The sequence below is a fragment of the Danio rerio genome, chromosome 16, assembly GCF_052040795.2.
Source record: "Danio rerio strain M-AB ecotype USA chromosome 16, GRCz13ab, whole genome shotgun sequence".
NCBI classification, from domain to species: domain Eukaryota; kingdom Metazoa; phylum Chordata; class Actinopteri; order Cypriniformes; family Danionidae; genus Danio; species Danio rerio.
This window is the reverse complement of record NC_141036.1, coordinates 54,400,231-54,420,000: the sequence shown is the minus strand read 5'-3', so window position 1 is coordinate 54,420,000 and position 19,770 is coordinate 54,400,231. Positions and strand designations below refer to the sequence as shown.

General features: G+C 34.7%; 1 protein-coding gene across 3 annotated transcripts in view; it reads left to right on the top strand.

Annotated features, from left to right (window-relative positions):
* Positions 1–10,776, top strand: part of gpsm3 (G protein signaling modulator 3) — a 12,900-nt gene extending 2,124 nt beyond the window's left edge. Inside the window, exons 3-6 of one of the 3 annotated variants that reach the window (XM_087288182.1) lie at positions 1,126–1,282; positions 4,006–4,247; positions 7,179–9,786; positions 10,293–10,776. In XM_087288182.1, the coding sequence (XP_087144308.1) occupies positions 1,126–1,282; positions 4,006–4,247; positions 7,179–7,313 (534 nt within the window). In that variant the 3' untranslated portion in view covers positions 7,314–9,786; positions 10,293–10,776. Of the gene's footprint in view, positions 1–1,125; positions 1,283–4,005; positions 4,248–7,178; positions 10,069–10,165 lie in introns of all 3 variants that reach the window. The other 2 variants (XM_087288181.1, XM_087288180.1) reach the window with 2 other exon arrangements.
* The last annotated feature ends 8,994 nt before the right edge of the window (positions 10,777–19,770 follow it).

Here is a 19,770-nt window from a genome sequence, read left to right as displayed (position 1 = left end):
TAAGAAACAGCTCTTAAAAGGCAATTAATTAAATAATATTCAGTTTATCGCATAGGTTCATCCTATCTCTTTATAATACGTCAATATATAATCAGAGGGGAGAGGTTTTCATTTGGTTTTCTTTTGCTTTATTTTTATTTATTTATTTATTTATTTATTTATTTATTTATTTATTATGCTTAATGGCTTGCACTTGTACTTTTAAAATCACCAAGAACCTCATTTTTAGCTAAACATCTTTAGTCAAACTTGATTCTAACTGTAATGTAATGATGTGCTCCTGTTTGTGGAGCTGCTTTGGAACGATAATTATTTATGAAAGGCGCTAAACACGTAAACTAATTGAATTGAACACTTTATTTTAAGGTACAATACTTGCTATTAACAAAACATTAACTAAGCCTTTTAGCTCAATATTCTAATACTTTGCTGCTTATTAATAGTTATTAACATAGTAGTTTAGATATTAAGGTAGGATTAAGCATGTAGAATAAGATCATGCAGAGTATGCACTTTTGACGTAATAATGAACAGCCATTATCCTTATAATCACAATATAAGCACAATATATATAAGCACAATAAGTTACAAGTTAATAGTGGGAATGGTCCCACTTTATATTAAGTGGCCTTAACTAATATGTACTTACACAGGAATTAATAGTTTGTTACAATGTACTTATTGTGTAAATACATGTATTTATTGAGTACTTATGCTTGATTAAATACCGGTATGTAATTACATCTGTAATTAACTTCTGTAACTACATTTGTAAATACACTGCTGACTATTCCATACACCTTAACCCACCCTTAAACCTACCCACACCACCAAACCTGTCCATAACCCTACCCCTATCCCAACTCAAGAGCACCACAAGTGTTCTCAAATACATTATAAACACAGTAAGTACATTGTATTTATTTTTTGATTCAAGTACATAGTAGTTAAGGACACTTAATATAAAGTGGGACCGTGGGAATTGCTCCCTATACTAAAGTGATACCAAATCTTCTTTTATGTTGCACTGAAGAAACAAATCTTAGGTGTCCTGAGGATGAGTACATTAATATCAAATTTGTATTCCCTGTGCCGAGTATTTGCTAATGATGATTTGTCGTTCAGGTTCACAGATTATCTCCAGATTTTCCTGATGCTCTGTGTGAGCTGTTATATACGATACAGGAGGGCCGTCGGCTCAATGACCAGCGCTGCTCGTTTCGCATGGAGCGCCGCAGGAGATGCTACTCTGAGCCCAGCACGCCTCGCCACAGCCAGAGAGGTAAACACACACCTATTCTACAACAGCTAATAATTAGAGAAAACACTGTGAACCAGGACCTCAGCAATGCTCATGTAAATCATATGCAGTGGTGTAAAGTAATGAATTACAAATACTTAAAACTGTCAGGGTTCTGCCACTCTGGTTTTGTAAATTCTTGTTTTGGTGGCAGAATCCAGACACTAGTCCTGTTGTGCTCGGCTCGAATTTTCTTGGGTCGAGCACTTGTTTCTGTCTCTGTGCGCACGCGCCGTCGTGGGTGTACGCAGTGTGCGTGCTCCCGCTTGATGCGGCCGCGCGGGCTTTGCGTGCCTCGGACGCGCGCGCTCTTGTACTCGTGTTTGTGTTTTCGTCTGTCTGCAGCGTGGTGTTTCATTCCCAGCGTCTCAGTCTTGTTGGTTTTGGTCGGCGCTGGGATGATGCATGCACGCTGCATGTGTGAGCGCACGGTGAGTGTTTTCATTCATCGTGTGCTCGTGTCTTGCCTCTGTTGTCAAAGCACGTGGCTTTACATTGTGGTCACGTGCTTTTGTCGTGTGCTTCAGTGTTGTGCTTGAGTTGTCATGAACATGCGGTTAATGAGTTCTCTCATTGGCTGCATGTTCTTGTCCTGTTTTATGTGAGCGCATGGCTTGTCTTGTCTTTGTCATGCGCTCTCCTGTCTATTGTCTAGTCCCACCCCACTTGTTAACCCATTATTAGTTAATTATGTTCATCTGTTGTGTGTTAATTTTCTCCTGCTTATAATCTCCTCATGTCTTCTGTTCTGTGCCAGTTTGTCGTCTACTCTGTGTTCCTGCTGCAGTCTTGTCTTGCCAGCCCAGCCAAGTTTGTTTGTGTGTTTTGTTAATGTTTTCCCCCTCGGGGTAGTTTTGTTTTGCCTTTTGTTTTTATTTTTTTGTTAATAAACACCCATTATTTGCTGAGCCTGTTCCTTTCCCTAACCACGATCGTGACAAAAACTACTGTAATTGAGTAGCTTTTATCTGGAATTGTAGTTTACAAAGTAGTTTTTTTTTTTAAATGTGTACATTTACTTTTACTCCAGTACGTTTTTAGTGCTGTATTGATCATTTTGTTCCACTATTTTCAATAGTATCTGACTGCCCACATGTGGTCTCATACTTTCAGTCTCAGACACTATGCACTCAATGGAGCTAGTGATGTCACTGTGATCGGTAGGGTTAGGGACTGGGGTTAGGTGTGCACATTAATAGCACTGCAAGCAGCTCAGCATGCATCTGCATCTGGTCTGCAGCTAGACCCTTCTTGCATCTGTGTCGTAGGTGGCGGTAAATTAATTATTTATTAATTATTAAACTAATTAATTTCAACTACCTGACCCGCATGGTCTCTCTTTTTCCCATAACCAAATCTTAATTAAATAAAGATAAGTTACATACAAATTACCACCTGTCAATCATTTTTTCCACAGGACTCTGGCATGAATAGGCAGAGTGATCTGTGTCGCTATAATGGTGTCGACAAACTTAGTTGGTAAAAAAGACCCAACCAACATATCTGAAGTTTTTGCTAAAATTCTTAAGTATAAGCGTGAAAGCGAAATACTGAAGCAGTGTACTGATTTATTAAGAAATTAAATTTAATATTTATTATTCATATTCATTATTATGAAAATAATCCTACTTTAATAATAATATAAATAGTATTATTGATGATGATGATCATAATGACGATTATTATTATTAAGTGAAATATTGTTTATTTATTTAATAATTTTTTGAAAAGTCTACTTTTACAATTCGACACATGCAAACCACCACAGTAATGTTCTAACCAGCAGGCCCATGTCATATACAGTACAGATACTTAACAAATAACCTACTGTAATTTTAAATATTGACGTATGCTATGTTTTTTGTTTTCACAAGCTTTGGAGACGTAACGTAAATTCCGCTTTTAAATAATAGGTCAATAGCTGTCGTCATGAGCCATGTGTGTTCAAAATCGCATCAATGTTTTCAAAGTGCACTGCAAAGAGAGCGCACTTGTGAACATGAAGATCGCTAAATATGAACTGTAAAAATACTTTCAAAGCAAATTACACCTAAGAGAGATGACCTTAATGCTTTTTATTTTTAAATCATTTTAAGTTTAAATGTTAGAATGTTCTAAATGAATAGGGCATAGGGGGGATACGTGGAAATAGCCAGCCTGATCTCACGAGAAAACGTAAGTATTTTACGTTTTGCCAGTTTAGTGGCTAATTCGTACGAGTTCGTACGAGTTCAGTCGTACGAAATGATCCGATTTTAAAAAGGAGGCGTGGCACCTAACCCCAACCGTCATTGGGGGATGAGCAAATCGTACTAAATTGTACGAATTAGATCGTACGAATTCATACGAATTAGCCACTAAATCAAAAAGTTACGAATTGCCGTGAGATTGCGTTGGAATGCGAATGTTCGTTGGAACGATGGATTTGGCAAACGCTAAATCAACAAACTATGTTTGTAAGGACACAACTTGCGACCTTAGTTGGCTAACAATGGTTTCCGGAAACGCACCCCTGGTTGACTTTCTGCAGTTGTTATGAACTCTCTGGGGTGGGCAAATGCACTAGAATCTCAGCAAAATTTGACAACTAATTTAAGTAGTATTAAGAACAGATACTTTTACTCTCCTAGCACTACATTTTTTGGCAAGTAATGGTACTTTTACTTGAGTATGATTTTCCTCACTGGTCATATGATCCCCAACAGTGGTGTTTTCCTCCATGACATCGCTGCAGAAGGAGGAGTTCTTCGATTTGCTGGCGACATCTCAGGGTCGTCGACTGGATGACCAGAGAGCAAAACTGCAGGACGCTCCCTCCGCTCCTCCAGCTCCTCTGAACAAACGCAAAGAGAGGAAGAGCAGCATCTGGAGGACCACAGAGGTCAACCGGACAGTTCCCACGCAAACACCCAACGAGGACTTCTACAACATGATCGTCAACACACAAGTAAGAGCTTCCCAGATGTTGTTCAGCCATTTTGAAAAATAAAAAACCACACACAGAGACACATGTTGGTTTTGGTGGTTTATGAGGACTCTTCACAGGCATAATGCATTTTATACTGTACACTCAAAAAATATATATATTTGCTATTTGCTCAAACAACTTACTTAAAATGAGCTGAAACAACACAGTTTTTGAGTTATTTTTAGTAATAACTTAATAGTTTTATGTTCAATCCACTTAAATATGTAAACACTAAGTTAACTTAATTCCTTCATGTTGTCCCAACACAAATCGATGGTGTGGAACCCAGCATTTTTTAGTGTACTCTAAAAAATGCTGGGTTCCACATTATCGATTTGTGTCAGAACATCAAAGAATTAAGTTAACTTATTTTTTTAACAAGTTTAAGTGGATTGAACATAAAACTTTTATGTTGGTGCAAAAAAGCACAACAAGTTGAGATGTTTCAGCTTAATTTAAATAAGTAATTTGAAAAAACTGTGTCTTACCGGGCCTTACCTCACCCCTAGCCCTAAATCTAAGGCCGTACTCACACTATGTACAGTTGCCTCGAACAGGGCCAAAGCACGCTTGTCCTCCCTCCCTACTCCCCCGACGGCCCGCACTCACACCACAATCGGGCCTCGGCACGCTTACGTCATCGCTGCTGTGCTGTTCAGTGAGAAGCGCTCTCTCACTCAGCAGCACAGTGGAGATTTCTCTATTTATATAGTTACAGTCATTTGATATGCAGTGACATGCAGTCAAATGTTTCGCCAAACAGTCCTTAGGGATGCGGTGACACGCAGTCAGATAATTCGCCGAACAGATCCACCACTTTTGGCGCTCATAAACAGTCATAAAGCCCTCGTGCTGCAGAAATGAGGAGGTCTGCTGACGGTGCGCAGCTGTCATGCAGTGAGGGGTTTGCGTCTTTAATAAACTACGGCAGTTTGCGTTCATTGAACAGTAAAATTGATTAATAAATTCATATGAAAGAGCCCCTTAAAAGTCACGTCTCGCTTTCAGTTTCGGGCTTTGGCACGTTTTGCACTCACACTACAAGTGTAACGCGCCAAAGCACAAGTGAACCGCGCTCAGGCCCACCTCTTCCAACCGGGCCAGGGCCGGCCAAGTGAACCGTGCTTGAGCCCGATTCAGCGCACTCACACTTCTCAAACGATCCGGGAAACGGGCCTGGACACGGTACGGATGGCATAGTGTAAGTAGGCCCTTACTCTCATAGAAAACCTGTGGTATATTCTGAAAGTGAAAAGACCTCATTAAATTAGTTTTTAACAGTTTTTAGTTACAAAGACACAAGGCATGTCCTCGTAAAAAAATACAAGATCAAAGCATGTCATTATACAGTTTTGTCCTCATAAACCACAAAAACCTGTACGCAGACAAAAACACAAACTGTAACACACACATTTTATGTATAGAGTTGTATACTCCCTAATGCCCTAAACACATGTGAGGCTATTCTTACTGTATTTAAAATATATTATTACTTAAATTTAACCGTTAATCATTATCACAATCATCCAATTTGGAAAAATGCTGATAATCTGTAACCATTGACTTGTATAGTAAGAAAAAGCAAATACTATAAAAGTCAATGGTTACAGATTTTAAGCATTTTTCTGAATATCTTCTTTTGAACACAAAAGAAATATATTTTGAAAAACGCTGAAAATCTGTAACCATTGACTTCTATAAGAAAAAACAAATACGATGGAAGTCAAAGATTACAGGTTTAAAGCATTTTTCAAACAACCTTCGGTTAAAAACAAAAATATATTTTCCCTCTTTTTCCCCTTTAATGCTATTCTTACTTTTTTCTTTAATGATTATTACTTAATTTTGACCTATAATAATCACCATATTCATCTAATTATAGATTATTTTGAAAAATGCTGAGAACCTGTAACCATTGACTTATATAGTAAGAAAAAGCAAATACTACAGAAGTCAATGGTTACAGATTTTAAGCATTTTTCAAATTGTATTTTGTTGAAAACAGCAGATATTTATTAAAATGCTGAAAAACTTTAAACAACTACTTGTATAATTTAAAAAAACAAGTACAATGGAAGTCAATTGTTACAGGTTTTCAGCATTTTTCAAAATATCTTCTGTTTAATACAAAAGATATTTTTCTTTCTTTTTTCCCTTCAATGCTATTCTTAATGTAATTAAAAAAAAAAAAGATTATTACTTAAATTCGACCAGTAATTATCATATTATTCATCTAATTATGGACTATTTTGAAAAATGCTGAAAACCTGTAACCATTGACTTATATAGTAAGAAAAAGCAAATCCTACAGAAGTCAATGGTTACAGATTTAAATAATTTTTCAAAATATCTTTTGTTGAAAAAAGCAGATATTTTGAAAAATGCTGAAAACCTGTAATCATTGACTTCCATGGTATTTGTTTTTTATTATAGAAGTCGATGGTTACAGGTTAAGCATTTTTCAAAAAAAATCTATTGTTGCAAACAGAAGATATTTAAAAAAATGCTGAAAACCTATAACCATTGACTTCTATAATAAAAAAAAATTACTATGGAAGTCAATGGATACAGTTTTGAACAAAAAAGAAGATAATTTGAAAAATGCTGAAAATCTGTAATCAATGACCTGTAAGCATTTTTCAAAATATACTAATAAACACAAAGGAAGATATATTTCTTTCATTTTTTTCCCTTTCATGGCTATTCTTAATTTTATTTTTAAATTATTACTTAAATTTAACCACCAATCATCATCATTATCATCTAATTATGGATTTTGTCTAAATCAAAGTTTTTTGTATTTTCTACATATTTATTTTTTAGCAGGCACCATCCAAAGCAACTAAAAAAGAGTAACATTATTTAAGTTAGTCTTGCTTAGTGTAACTTTATTCTATTTGATTTGATCAGGCCCAGGGGCGTCTGGAGGAGCAGCGCAGTGCAGCTCCAGGGCCGATGGACGATGAGGATTTCTTTTCTTTGTTGCTGAAGGTTCAGGGCGGAAGAATGGATGAACAGAGAACGGAGCTTAAACCTGTTCATTAAAGGGATAGTTCACCCAAAAATGAAAATGTACTCACTATTTACTCTCCCTTAAATGGTTTCCTTATGCTGTTGAACATAAAATAAGATATTTAGAAAAATCCTGAAAACCCGTAAGCACTCACTACCATAGTAGAAAAAAAAAAACAAATACCATGCAAGTCAATTGCTCTGTCAATACATACTTTTAGAACGGTGTATACAAGCGTAAGGTGTGACACAGCAATTGACTTTAATAGTATTTGCTTTTCCTATTATGGAAATAGTTAATCGATTTCAGCATTTCACTAAATACCTTCATTTGAACACAAAAGAAGACATTTTGAAAAATTGCTGAAATCCTGTAACCATTGATTTCCATACAAGGAAAAACAAATACTATGGAAGTCAATCCCAATTCACCCACTTATACTCTGTTCTCAAAGTATATACTTTTTTGTGAAGAAAAAGGACATACTTTTGAGTGTGTAAGAAAAGAGTAGGTTAGCTTTGGGACATCCTACTTCCTCATTAACAGACCGTTATGTTGCTTAGTTAAGGGCCCTGTCATTCATCTTCACACATAATCCACGTTTCTTTCATATTTATATTAATACCTTACTGAAGAAGAAGCGTCAGGTTTATCTGCTATTCACGAGTCTTTCATGCAGAGAAATCTCCACAGGTCTTTGCATAAATATGCATTCAGAAGTTATTGTCCAAACCATAAGCTGCGTCCCAAATCGCATACTTATGCACTATTCTACGCCATTTTGTAGTATAAATAGTGTAAGTAGTGTGTTCACACTGAAAAGTCTAAAAATCATAAGTGCACTTTAATTACCCGGATGATGCACTCATTCAGCCTGTAAAATGAAGTGTGTAATGATGGACACTTCACGCACTCAATGACCGCAGGTTTGCTTACGTAGTGGAAGGGGCGGAGCTATTGGACGCACATGTTGAATAACTTTATTTATTTTGGATGTTGAAAGCAAAATTCTCCTACGAGAGTGATTATAGCGCCTCCCGATGGTGAATGCGGTTATACTCATGGCAGGTAATATTTGATAATTCGGTCGTTTATTTTACGGATTTGGCGACCGTCAAACGTCATCAGGGAAACGGTTTGAATTTCTGTTTAGTAAAAAAACATTAGTGTGCCATTTGGGACGCCACTACATACATATACTATCCCGTAGAGTGTGTAAGTGCATAAGTACATAGTGCATGAGTGCATAGTGTATAGTGTGCCATTTGGGACGCAGCTCTAGACTGTAAAAGATATGGAAGTCGTATTCGTGACGTCACCCATAGTTTTCTGAAGAACTTAAAAGAAGCTACAAGTAGGGGTGGCCACTTGTCGCCATTTAGTTAGCGCGTCCTCGCACCGACCGGGGGATACCAAACAAGGGCAAAGAGGCGGAGAGTGAGCAGAGCTACAGACACCTGCTGGCATTTTGCTTAGGCGGGCTATTCTTTGGGAGAAACGCTTAAACCTGCGACTCGTTTGTGTTCTGACCACATGTGCTTGGTTGTACGCTATATCAATAAAGTGTTTAGACATTTAAAAACACTGTTGTAATGAATTGAGCAAGCAAACATTGTTCTTGTGACGTTTTATACAAGAGGAAAACACAAATTACTTCCAAACACTTCAGATAAAGTCTGTTTTAGTAAATGCAAGGTTTTTTATGAAATCCAGGCATGACACTGTATTACATTTCAGACGACTGTTTTAGAGCCTACAGCTAATCAATCTGTCAGATTCTGGAGTGCTGTACAGGTCTAAAGAAAATTATATATGATAATTGATCTTAAGTAAAACAAATATATTTATAGATATGGTAAGCATATAATTTCACTTACCTGGGAAATGGAGGCAACTTGAACAGTTTGTGAGCACAATTAAATGCCATATCATCTGATAATTGTAGGAAATAATTCCAAAAGGCAATTGACTGTGTAAAGCCACATAAAACAAACAAAAACACGTATATGCCGAGTTCAGCAGCTAATCAGCCGGAATCAGCTGAGATGAAGTGATGGCGACCAGCGAGACTTAGCTGTCACTCAAGTGGCCACGCCTTTAATAATGCAGACTTAATAAAACCTAATAAAAACTAAACGAATGAGTTATAATGAAAAATTCACCTCTCTCGCAGTTGTCATGTAGGATAATATTAGCTATATGAACCAAAACCATCCTTTGTACCAGGTTGTAAACATGTTATTATCAGCTGTAAACTTGGCCAATTTACCATTGCAGTCAGAAAACATTTGGATTTCCTGGAGCCAGCCCCTAAAGGCGAGTCGATGAATTGCAGTTTTAGTTACTTCCATATTGGCTTCCCCAGGGAGAGCGGGCAGTTGCCGCTTGGTCCAAACACGTCTTTATAAATGTTCACATTGTTGTTGCAAGTGCAAAATAGCATGGAAAACAGGATTTAAATATTTTGCATTCGAACACCTAAACCAAAGTCTTTCTACTTTACAGGTCTCGCGCATTCGCCATGTGTCTAGTTTGTTTATACTTTGTACCAAAGTCTCTAATCGTAGTTCTAATTGAATTCACATGCAATCTATGCTGGACAATGATAGTGGTTAGACACTTTGAATTTCTACCACAAATAGAAGACCCATCTGGGAACCATTGGCACACTATTTTCCAACAAACTATGGTTTGGGACATACTAATTTTATTTTCTATTACTATTGAGGATATAGTATGCGAATTGGGATGCAGCGTATGGATACATTTTTCAAAATATCTTATTTTGTGTACAGCAGAAGATATTTTGCAAAAATGCTGAAAACCTGTAACCATTGACTTCCATAGTATTTGTTTTCTATTCTTTGGAAGTCAATGGTTACAGGTTTTCAGCATTTTTCTAAATATATTCTGTTGAACACAAAGGAAGATATTTTGATAAATGCTGAAAACCTGTAACCATTGACTTCACTAGTGTTCTTTTTTACTACTATAGAAGTCAATGGTTACAGGTTTTCAACATTTTGCAAAGTATTTCTTTTGCGATACACATTTCTTCTCTTGTGATCTTCTCGTGTTTAGAGACGATAGAAAGTCAGACAGGTTTGAAACAGATAAAGGGTGAGTAAATGATGACAGAGATTTTCAGTTTTGGATGGACTATCCCTAACAGATGCTGTGAAGTGTGAAGCTGAGAAACAAACAGAGGTTCCTGCTTTCCTGGGCCTCGAACAGTGTGTGAGTTTATAATGCCAGGCTCCTTCCTGCCCACAAATAAATGTTAAAGATCAGACTACCAATATAACAATACTTGCACTACTTTTCAACATTGCTACATTAAATGCGCTTGAGTTCATGGCTCTGTAGAAATAATGAATGGAAGAGATGCAGAACGTCTCTAGCTTTAAACATTCAGGGTAATTTGAAGGATCTCGGCCTGTTTCTGTTTATGTACATGCTGCCGTATTATAATTAAAATAAATGTTTTAATATGAATTAAGATGATTACTGTTTTTGAATTCAATGTTTTACATATTTTTACAAGTCTTTGTAAAATTCAACTAAGAATTTTGTATGTGTCACAGACTTATTGTACACTAGATGGCGACAGAGGCTGGTCAATTTAATCTCATTTATACTTTTTTTAAAATAAATCCTACTATTTCAGAGTGTTTTGATATATATATTAATGTCTATTATATATATATATATATATATATATATATATATATATATATATATATATATATATATATATATATACATATATATAAACCTAAAATATGTATTTAAACACTTCCTAAATGTTACTGCAATATATATGAATATTGCCTCTTTTTAACCAAAACATTTATATAAATTTCAATGTGAATAAACTAAACAATAACATAATATAATTTAAACAAATAAGTAATAATAAACAAGTAATGTATTAATTATTTTTCATCTTGAATATATATGCATTATTTAATATATGAAATGAATATAATTAATGAATTATGATACAGTATTTGCATTTTATTTTTATCCCTGAGCCTAAAACAGCCAAATATATTACAAAATGTACTTAACAACACAAAATTTTTTATTTTTTTGTATTTTATGTTTTATGTATAATAGATCAATTTTGGGGCCATTTGATATATTTTGATCTATTTGGGGGCCATATATTTGACAAAACATTCTTAATTTTAATTCTTAAACAAAAAATATTGCAAAGATATCACAAGCATGCTTTTTAAGGCAACTAATTAACAAAAAAAGTTCAGTTTCATATTATGAAACATTTTAGCCAATAAGTTTGAAATTTTATGAGGAAAAAAAGGTAACTAAAATAGAAAATATATTTCTTTAAATATGTATAAACAATAATCTACACACTCAGAATTAAAGGTATAAAATCACTGAGAGGGTACCTTTTCCAAAGGTGCACTTTTATACCAGATGATGGACATTAGTACCTTTTTATGGGTACAGTTTTGTATATTGGAAGGTTGACTTTTCTACCTTTAAGGTACTATGAAGAACACATTTGTACTTTTTAGGTTTTAATTGGACTTTTAAGAACCTTTTAGGAACCGTAAAAACTTTTAGAAAGGTACCGCTACTGTGACAGATTTTGACCTTTATTTCTGAGAGTGTAATTTGCGGCCATTTGATTGATTTTGATCTTTATATGCTATTTCATTAAACAAGAAAATATTGTAAATATATCACCTGCATACCTTTCCAAGCAACTAATTAAAAATAAATAAATAAATAAATCGCTTTCATATCATAAAACATATTTTAGTCAATAAGTGTGGAAATATATAAGGCATTAAGTAGACTAAAATAGATAATAAATTTATTTAAATATGTATAAATGATCTAGTTTTGGGCCATTTGATTTATTTTGATCTATTTAGGGGCCATATATTTGACAAAATTTCATTAAACAAGAAAATATTGTAACTAAATCAACTGCAAACTTTTCCAAGCAACTAATTAACATAAAAGTTCAGTTTCATATCATAAAACATATTTTAGCCAATAAGTCAGGAGTTATTAGAGAAATAAAGTAGCTAAAATTAAAAATATATTTCTTTAAATATGTATAAACAATAATCGGCACACTTTTGTACCATACAGGAGGACATTAGATCTTTTCTTCACTTTTGTATATTTGAGGTTGACTTTTCTACCTTTAAGGTACTATGAAGAACACATTTGTACTTTTTAGGTTTTAATATGTACCTTTAAGGACATGTTAGGAACTGCAAAAACTTTAAGAAAAGGTACCGCTACAGTGACAGATTTTGTATCTTTATTTCTGATAGTGTAATTTGTGGTCATTTGATTTATTTTGATCTTTATTTGCTAATTAATTCAACAAGAAAATAATGTAAATGTATCACCTGCATACTTTTCCAAGCAACTAATTAACAAAAAAGTTTGGTTTCATATCATAAAACATATTTTAGTCAATAAGTGTAAAAATATGGGAGGAATTAAGTAGACTAAAATAGAAAATATATTTATTTAATTATACAAACAATCTATTTTGCAGCCATTTGATTTGTTTTGATCAAAACGTTCTTTAGGCGATTTCATTAAAGAAGGAAATATTGTAAAGATTAGATTAAAGTTGATTCAACAAGCGAATCTAATAAAAAAAAGTATCATAAGCATACATCTCATGTGGAATCATTTGAGGAATTAAGTGACTAAAAATGAAAATATCATTTGATTACATATTTTTTATTTTTATTTTTTATTTTTTTATTTACTTTATTTATTTATACAGGGACAATGTACAACATGACATGTTGTGCCAGAGTTAGCTATAAAGCTAATTTACATCTGTAGTCCCTGGGCAGGAAGTAACAAATTTAACACTTATAACAAATACAATATACACTTACAGTACAATAAATACAATACATCATTGTCAATAAAATGAAATCAAATCAGTGGCTGCATATTTGATTTTGTTTTAGCCAGATTTTAAGAACAGTTTTAAAATTATTAAAAGTGCTGCTCTCTCTGATATACACTGGTATTTTATTCCATCTTTCTGCTGCTTTAACTGAAAAAACTGATTGTCCAAAAGCAGTTCTCTTAAGTTTAACTGAACAATCACCTCTAACAGATGACCTAGTCTGTCTTATATTGTCCTTGCCGACAATCACACATTGTTTGAGGGGTGGTGGTGCAAAACCATGAAATATTTTATACATTAAACACACATCAGCATAAAATAAGAAACTGTCAAATGTTAGTAATTTTTGTTGTGCAATACAGTTGCAATGATGATAGCTCCTTGGCTTTTTAGCTAAAATTTTAACAGTTTGATATAAACAATGATCTATTTTGTGGCCATTTGATCTATTTTAATCAAAACTTTCTATATGCCATTTCATTAAACAAGAAAATAATGTAAATGTATCACCTGCATACTTCTCCAAGCAACTAATTAACAAAAAAAGGTCAGTTTCATATTATAAAACATATTTTAGTCAATAAGTCTGGAGTTATAAGAGAAATAAAGTAGCTAAAATTAAAAATGTATTTCTTTAAATATGTAGAAACATTAACTAATGAACCTTATTGTAAAGTGTGACCCATAAAACATATTTTAGTCTATAAGTGTGGAAATATAGGAGGAATTAAGTAGTCTAAAATAGAAAATATATTTATTTAATTATACAAACAATCTATTTTGCAGCCATTTGATTTGTTTTGACCAAAACGTTCTATATGTCATTTTATTAAACAAGAAAATAATGTAAATATATCACCTGCATACTTTTCCAAGCAACTAATTAACAAAAAAAGGTCAGTTTCATATCATAAAACATATTTTAGTCTATAAGTGTGGAAGTATATGAGGAATTAAGTAGCTAAAATGGAAAATATACACATTTAAATATATATAAACAATCTATTTTACATCCATTTGATTTTGATTAATTCCATATGCTATTTCAATGAGCAAGGAATTATTTGGAAGATATCACAAGTAGGCATGGGCTGGTATAAGATTCTGACTGTATGATAACCTTGGAAAAATATATCACGGTTTCACATATTGTGATTACAGTTCTAAAATATATTCTTTTTAAATGTCTGGATAAAAACAAAAACATTATTTTTTCCTTTTGAACACAGTATATTTTATTTTGAGAAACATATAAAATATTTTAGAACAGTTAACGTGTCAGGGTTAATTTTGTTGTGATTAAGTTTTTATTGATTTTGATTTTACATGCGTGTGGTCATAGCATCTTTACAATTTTCTTTCAATAAACAAAACAAATAACAAAAAAAATTAAATAACATTGTACATAATGACATCCATACCCACATAGTCATACACTAACAAAAATGAATAGAAATCCACACAGACTATCAGAGATTTAGAGATTCAAAGTTGTTGCACAATGTCTGTTATCCATGAGTCTTTCTGCCAGTTTGTCTGCAGCCGTTTTCCAAGCATCAAGTGTTAAGGCTCTAGCTTTACTTATTCTGGCTGTTGAAAGTTCTAACAATACTATTCACCTTATTCTCAGCTGGCTAGCGGGCGCTGCCATTTGAATCTTTTTGTCTCGCCACTTCCGGTCACATTCACTTCCATTCATTTTTTGACGTTAACAACTGCTCGTTACGCTGCTTGATGTTGCAATTTAATATTTTCTTATTATATTATGCTACTTGGTCTGTGTAGTCATGCAAACATTTGTTTGTTGAGCAAGTAGTTTGGCCATTTTCTGCCGTTTATTATTCCTAGTCATTTCTCCCATAGGCGACTGAATCGGAAGTTCTAAGACAATCGCGAAAACAGGCGCACTTCCGCATTTTAGAATAAGGTCAATATCATAAAACTCATATAGCCACTGCAGAATAAATAAAGACTGCGGAGGGAGCCATCTTTGCGCAATTATCTTTTTTGCAGCCGTTAGTCCTGCCAACAAGACTTTTCTTTGTCTCTCTGTTAAACCCAAACTGCGATCATCATTTAAAAGTAGCACAACTGGTTGCACTGGTATATCTTTTTCAATAATTTCAGATAATATTGTTGAAGTTTTTTTCCCAAAACTCATACACCTTTTCACTAAGGGTGTCACGATCCTCCAAATCCTCGATTCGATTACATTTTCGATTCTAAAGGCACGGTTCGATTAGATTTTCGATTATGAATAATTAATTAATTAATGATTAATTAATTATTTGTAGCCTACCGTTTAAACTACCTGACCTGCATGGTCTTTGTTTTACCCATAAACAAATCATACAGTAAATGAATAAAGGCAAGATACACACATAATTACCACCTGTCAATCACTTTTTTCTGCAGGACTCGTGAATAGGCAGTGATCTGTGTCATTATAATGGCGTCGGTAAAAAAGACGCACAACAAACAGAAACCAGCCAACAGTATCTGAGGTGTTCGCTAAAATTACTTAGTACTTGTGTGAAAGTAAATGATGGAAGCAGTCTTCTGACTCGCTGACTGCCTTAACCCGCTGTCTTGAGCGCATGACAATGTGTGTGCGTCTGTATCTGTGTGTGAATGAGTGTGTGTGGTCACGTGAGGAAGGAGGGCTGCTCAGTTGTCGTTCTAAAATGCCATTTAAAAACAAAGACAGTGTAAACAGGGCCTGAGTGTGTACTTTTCGCGAGCGGATTTGCAACGGGTGCGGGGCGGAGGATCGCGATGCGCTCATCGTCTATCATCCCAACCGTATAATACGTACATAGCAGAGCTTGCAAACTGTGTTTTTTTTTGTCGACAACACGAAAGTTGTCAACATAACTAACTGGAAATCAAAATACTTCCACACCGGCGACTTCATTGAAAGAGGAGAGGGTTTAAGTTCTGTCGACGGGTCTCCTGCGTCTGCAGTTTAACAAGCACTTCAACAAGCCTGTTTTTTTCCCGCTTGGCAAGCCAAGCTGACGTGGCATGGGGGCGTGGCAGCATCGACGATTCTATTTTTTGATTCGATAATCGAAGTTGAGCATAAATTTCGATCGATTTCGATTAAAAATCTAAATCGTGACACCCCTATTTTTCACATTCCCACACCATATGTATAAATGTTGTGTCAGGCTAAATGAATGACTGACTTCTGCGGTCTTCATTTGTTTAAATTTTATTTAAAACAGCATCTTATTCTGCTGGAGATATTTTTGTCCTAAAAAAAAAAAAAACGCAAATAAAAATTCGTACACATACCTTTAATAAATTATTTAATATATAATAATAGATAATAATGGCGAGGCAGTGGCGCAGTAGGTAGTGCTGTTGCCTCATAGCAAGAAGGTTGCTGAGTTGCTGGTTCGAACCTCGGCTCAGTTGGCGTTTCTGTGTGGAGTTTGCATGTTCTCCCTGCCTTTGTGTGGGTTTCCTCTGGGTGCTCCAGTTTCCCCCACAGTCCAAAGACATGTGGTTCAGGTGAATTGGGTAGACTAAATTGTCCGTAGTGTATGAGTGTGTGTGTGTGTGAATGTGTGTGTGGTTGTTTCCCAGAGATGGGTTGCGGCTGGAAGGGCATCCGCTGCGTAAAAACTTGCTGGATAAGTTGGTGGTTCATTCCGCTGTGTCGACCCCGGATTAATAAAGGGACTAAGCTGACAAGAAAATGAATATGTAATAATTATTAATATTTAGTTTAAATATTTAATTATTTAATTTACCGGTATTGCAGAAAATTTTGACGGTTTTAAAACCTTGACTTTTCCAAACCGTGGTATACCTTGAAAACGATTATCGTTCCATGCCTAATCACAAGCGTACTTTTCCAAGCAACTAATTTAAAAAAGTAAAATTTCATATCATAAAACAACGCATGCAGTGTTTAAAGATGAAACAGGAGGAGTAAAGGTCAGGCTCTCTTCTGTGAGTCACATCTCATTAAATCTCCTCTTGATCGTTGACGGAGGTGAACAGACGCGTGAGGCTAATGAGAAAACACACACTTAGTTCACACCGCAGCTTCAGTGGCTTTAACACACACTGAAGGTCACACAATGTTCAAACTCAACACACTGCAGGTTTAATGAGGCGCTTCATTGAGGAATAAACACAGTCATGTTTCTCTGAGAGTCTGGTACGCGTCAGGTGCTGGTCACAAATCATCCGCTATACTGTTAACATTGGTAATTAGCATTTTTCAAGGCTGGTTTTACATGAGCTCCCCCTGCGGGGATCAGGTTTATGAACATGACACTGCTTGAGCTCCACCAGCAATTTGTGCTCAATTACAAGATCATCAAGCAGAAAGTGTTTGCATGTACACACACACACACACACACACACACACACACACACACACACACACACACACACACACACACACACAAAACATAAAGATACACAAAGGTTTTGAAATGTAACACTCTACTTTTAGTATATGTTAAAAGCCTCATGTATTTTCAAAAATATTATAAATATTAATATATTATATATTAAATGTAAATGACACAGATACACATTTATTTTATAAACATGACACTTGGTGGTCAAACAAATTCATTCATTAATTTTCTTGTCAGCTTAGTCCCTTTTTTTATCTGGGGTCGCCACAGCGGAGTGAACCGCCAAATTATCCAGCAAGTTTTTTACGCAGCGGATGCCCTTGCAGCGGCAACCCATCTCTGGGAAACATCCACACACACATTCACACACACACTCATACACTATGGACAATTTAGCCTACCCAATTCACCTGTACCGCATGTCTTTGGACTGTGGGGGAAACCGGAGCACCCGGAGGAAACCCACGCGAACGCAGGGAGAACATGCAAACTCCACACAGAAACGCCAACTGAGCCGAGGCTCGAACCAGCGACCTTCTTGCTGTGAGACGACAGCACTACCTACTGCGCCACTGTTTCACCCGGTCAAACAAATTATTTATAATAATTTGATAATAACATTAATAATGATGATAACATTATTGTTATTATCATTATTAATGGTGATGCGGTGGCACAGTGGGTAGCACGTTCGGCTCACAGCAAGAAGGTCGCTGGGTCAGTTGGTGTTTCTGTGTGAAGTTTGCATGTTCTCCCCGTGTTGGCGTGGGTTTCCTCCAGGTGCTCCGGTTGCCCCCCAAAAGTCCAAAGACACGCAGTACAGATGATTTCGGTAAGATAAAATTGACTGTGTATGAGTGTGTTTCCCAGTGATGGGTTGTAGCTGTAAGATGTTGGAAGCCGCTGTGTAAATCATATGCTTGATAAGTTGGAAGTTCATTCCGCTGTGGCAACCCCAGATTAATAAAGGGACTAAGCCGAAAAGAAAATGAATGAATGAATTAATAATAATAATAATAATAATAATAATAATAATAATAATAATAATGTATGATATATTTGTAATATATCTAAAAATTACTTTATGTAATCTGTATGTGAAAATATAAATAACTTTTATATAAATAAACAGATAATGGATTTAATATTTTAAAGTTGAATATATATGCATATTACTTTATATGTATGAATGAATATATAATTTCTATGAATCAAAATGATTGTAACTTTTTTATTATTATCAATTACAGTTTATTATTATTATTCATATTTTAATTGTTTATTTTTAAAATATATTTAATTTTTTTATTTAAAAACTGTATATGAATATCTAAAAAATATTATACATGTCATTTTATACCAAAATTTTTAATACAGCTGTGTTACTTATATATATATATATATATATATATATATATATATATATATATATATATATATATATATATATATATATATATATATATATATATATATTTTTTTTTTTTTTTTAATTTTTTTTTTAATGATATTACAGTTTTTCTCAGTGGCTTTGGTGCATTTCTTACAACACTATTTCTGACTTTCCAATGCAAAAAGTCAGATTTTGGTGACACTTCCTGAAAATGCTCAAGACAGCACTATATACTGTTTGCAAAGCCATTTGAAAACTACAGTAAAGTTAGAATCACTGCGTTTAGTGAAGCGTCTGAGTACAAGACACTGAATATGTATGTTTCACATGTTTACTGCATTTGCTCTATGCAATTCTAATTTATTCACAGCATTGTGCAAAAGAATAAATACACCCTTATTTACAACAAACATAAATATTTACAATTTTGACAGACATGACATAAGCAAATGCATGGTTTCCGCTACATTCATTCTTCCATGGCAGGACGCCACGCTAAAATTGATCCGGCCACAGCTACATTACAGCTTTTCATTCAAAACATTTAGTCCTGTTTTTTTTTAATAGCAGATGATAATCGCACCAAAACATATTAAAAGATAAGTGTATTATAACAGCGCAAACATTTTTGTAACCGTAGTAGTGCTGTGCATCATTTGTTTAACCCTTTAAGGTTACGCGCTGACTGACTGACTGACTGACAGGTGTGTGATGCGTGAGGCCAGCAAACACGACGTATAGCCGCTACACATTACTTCAGGATGCATTACTGCAGCTGTTTGTCTATTAGAGACATT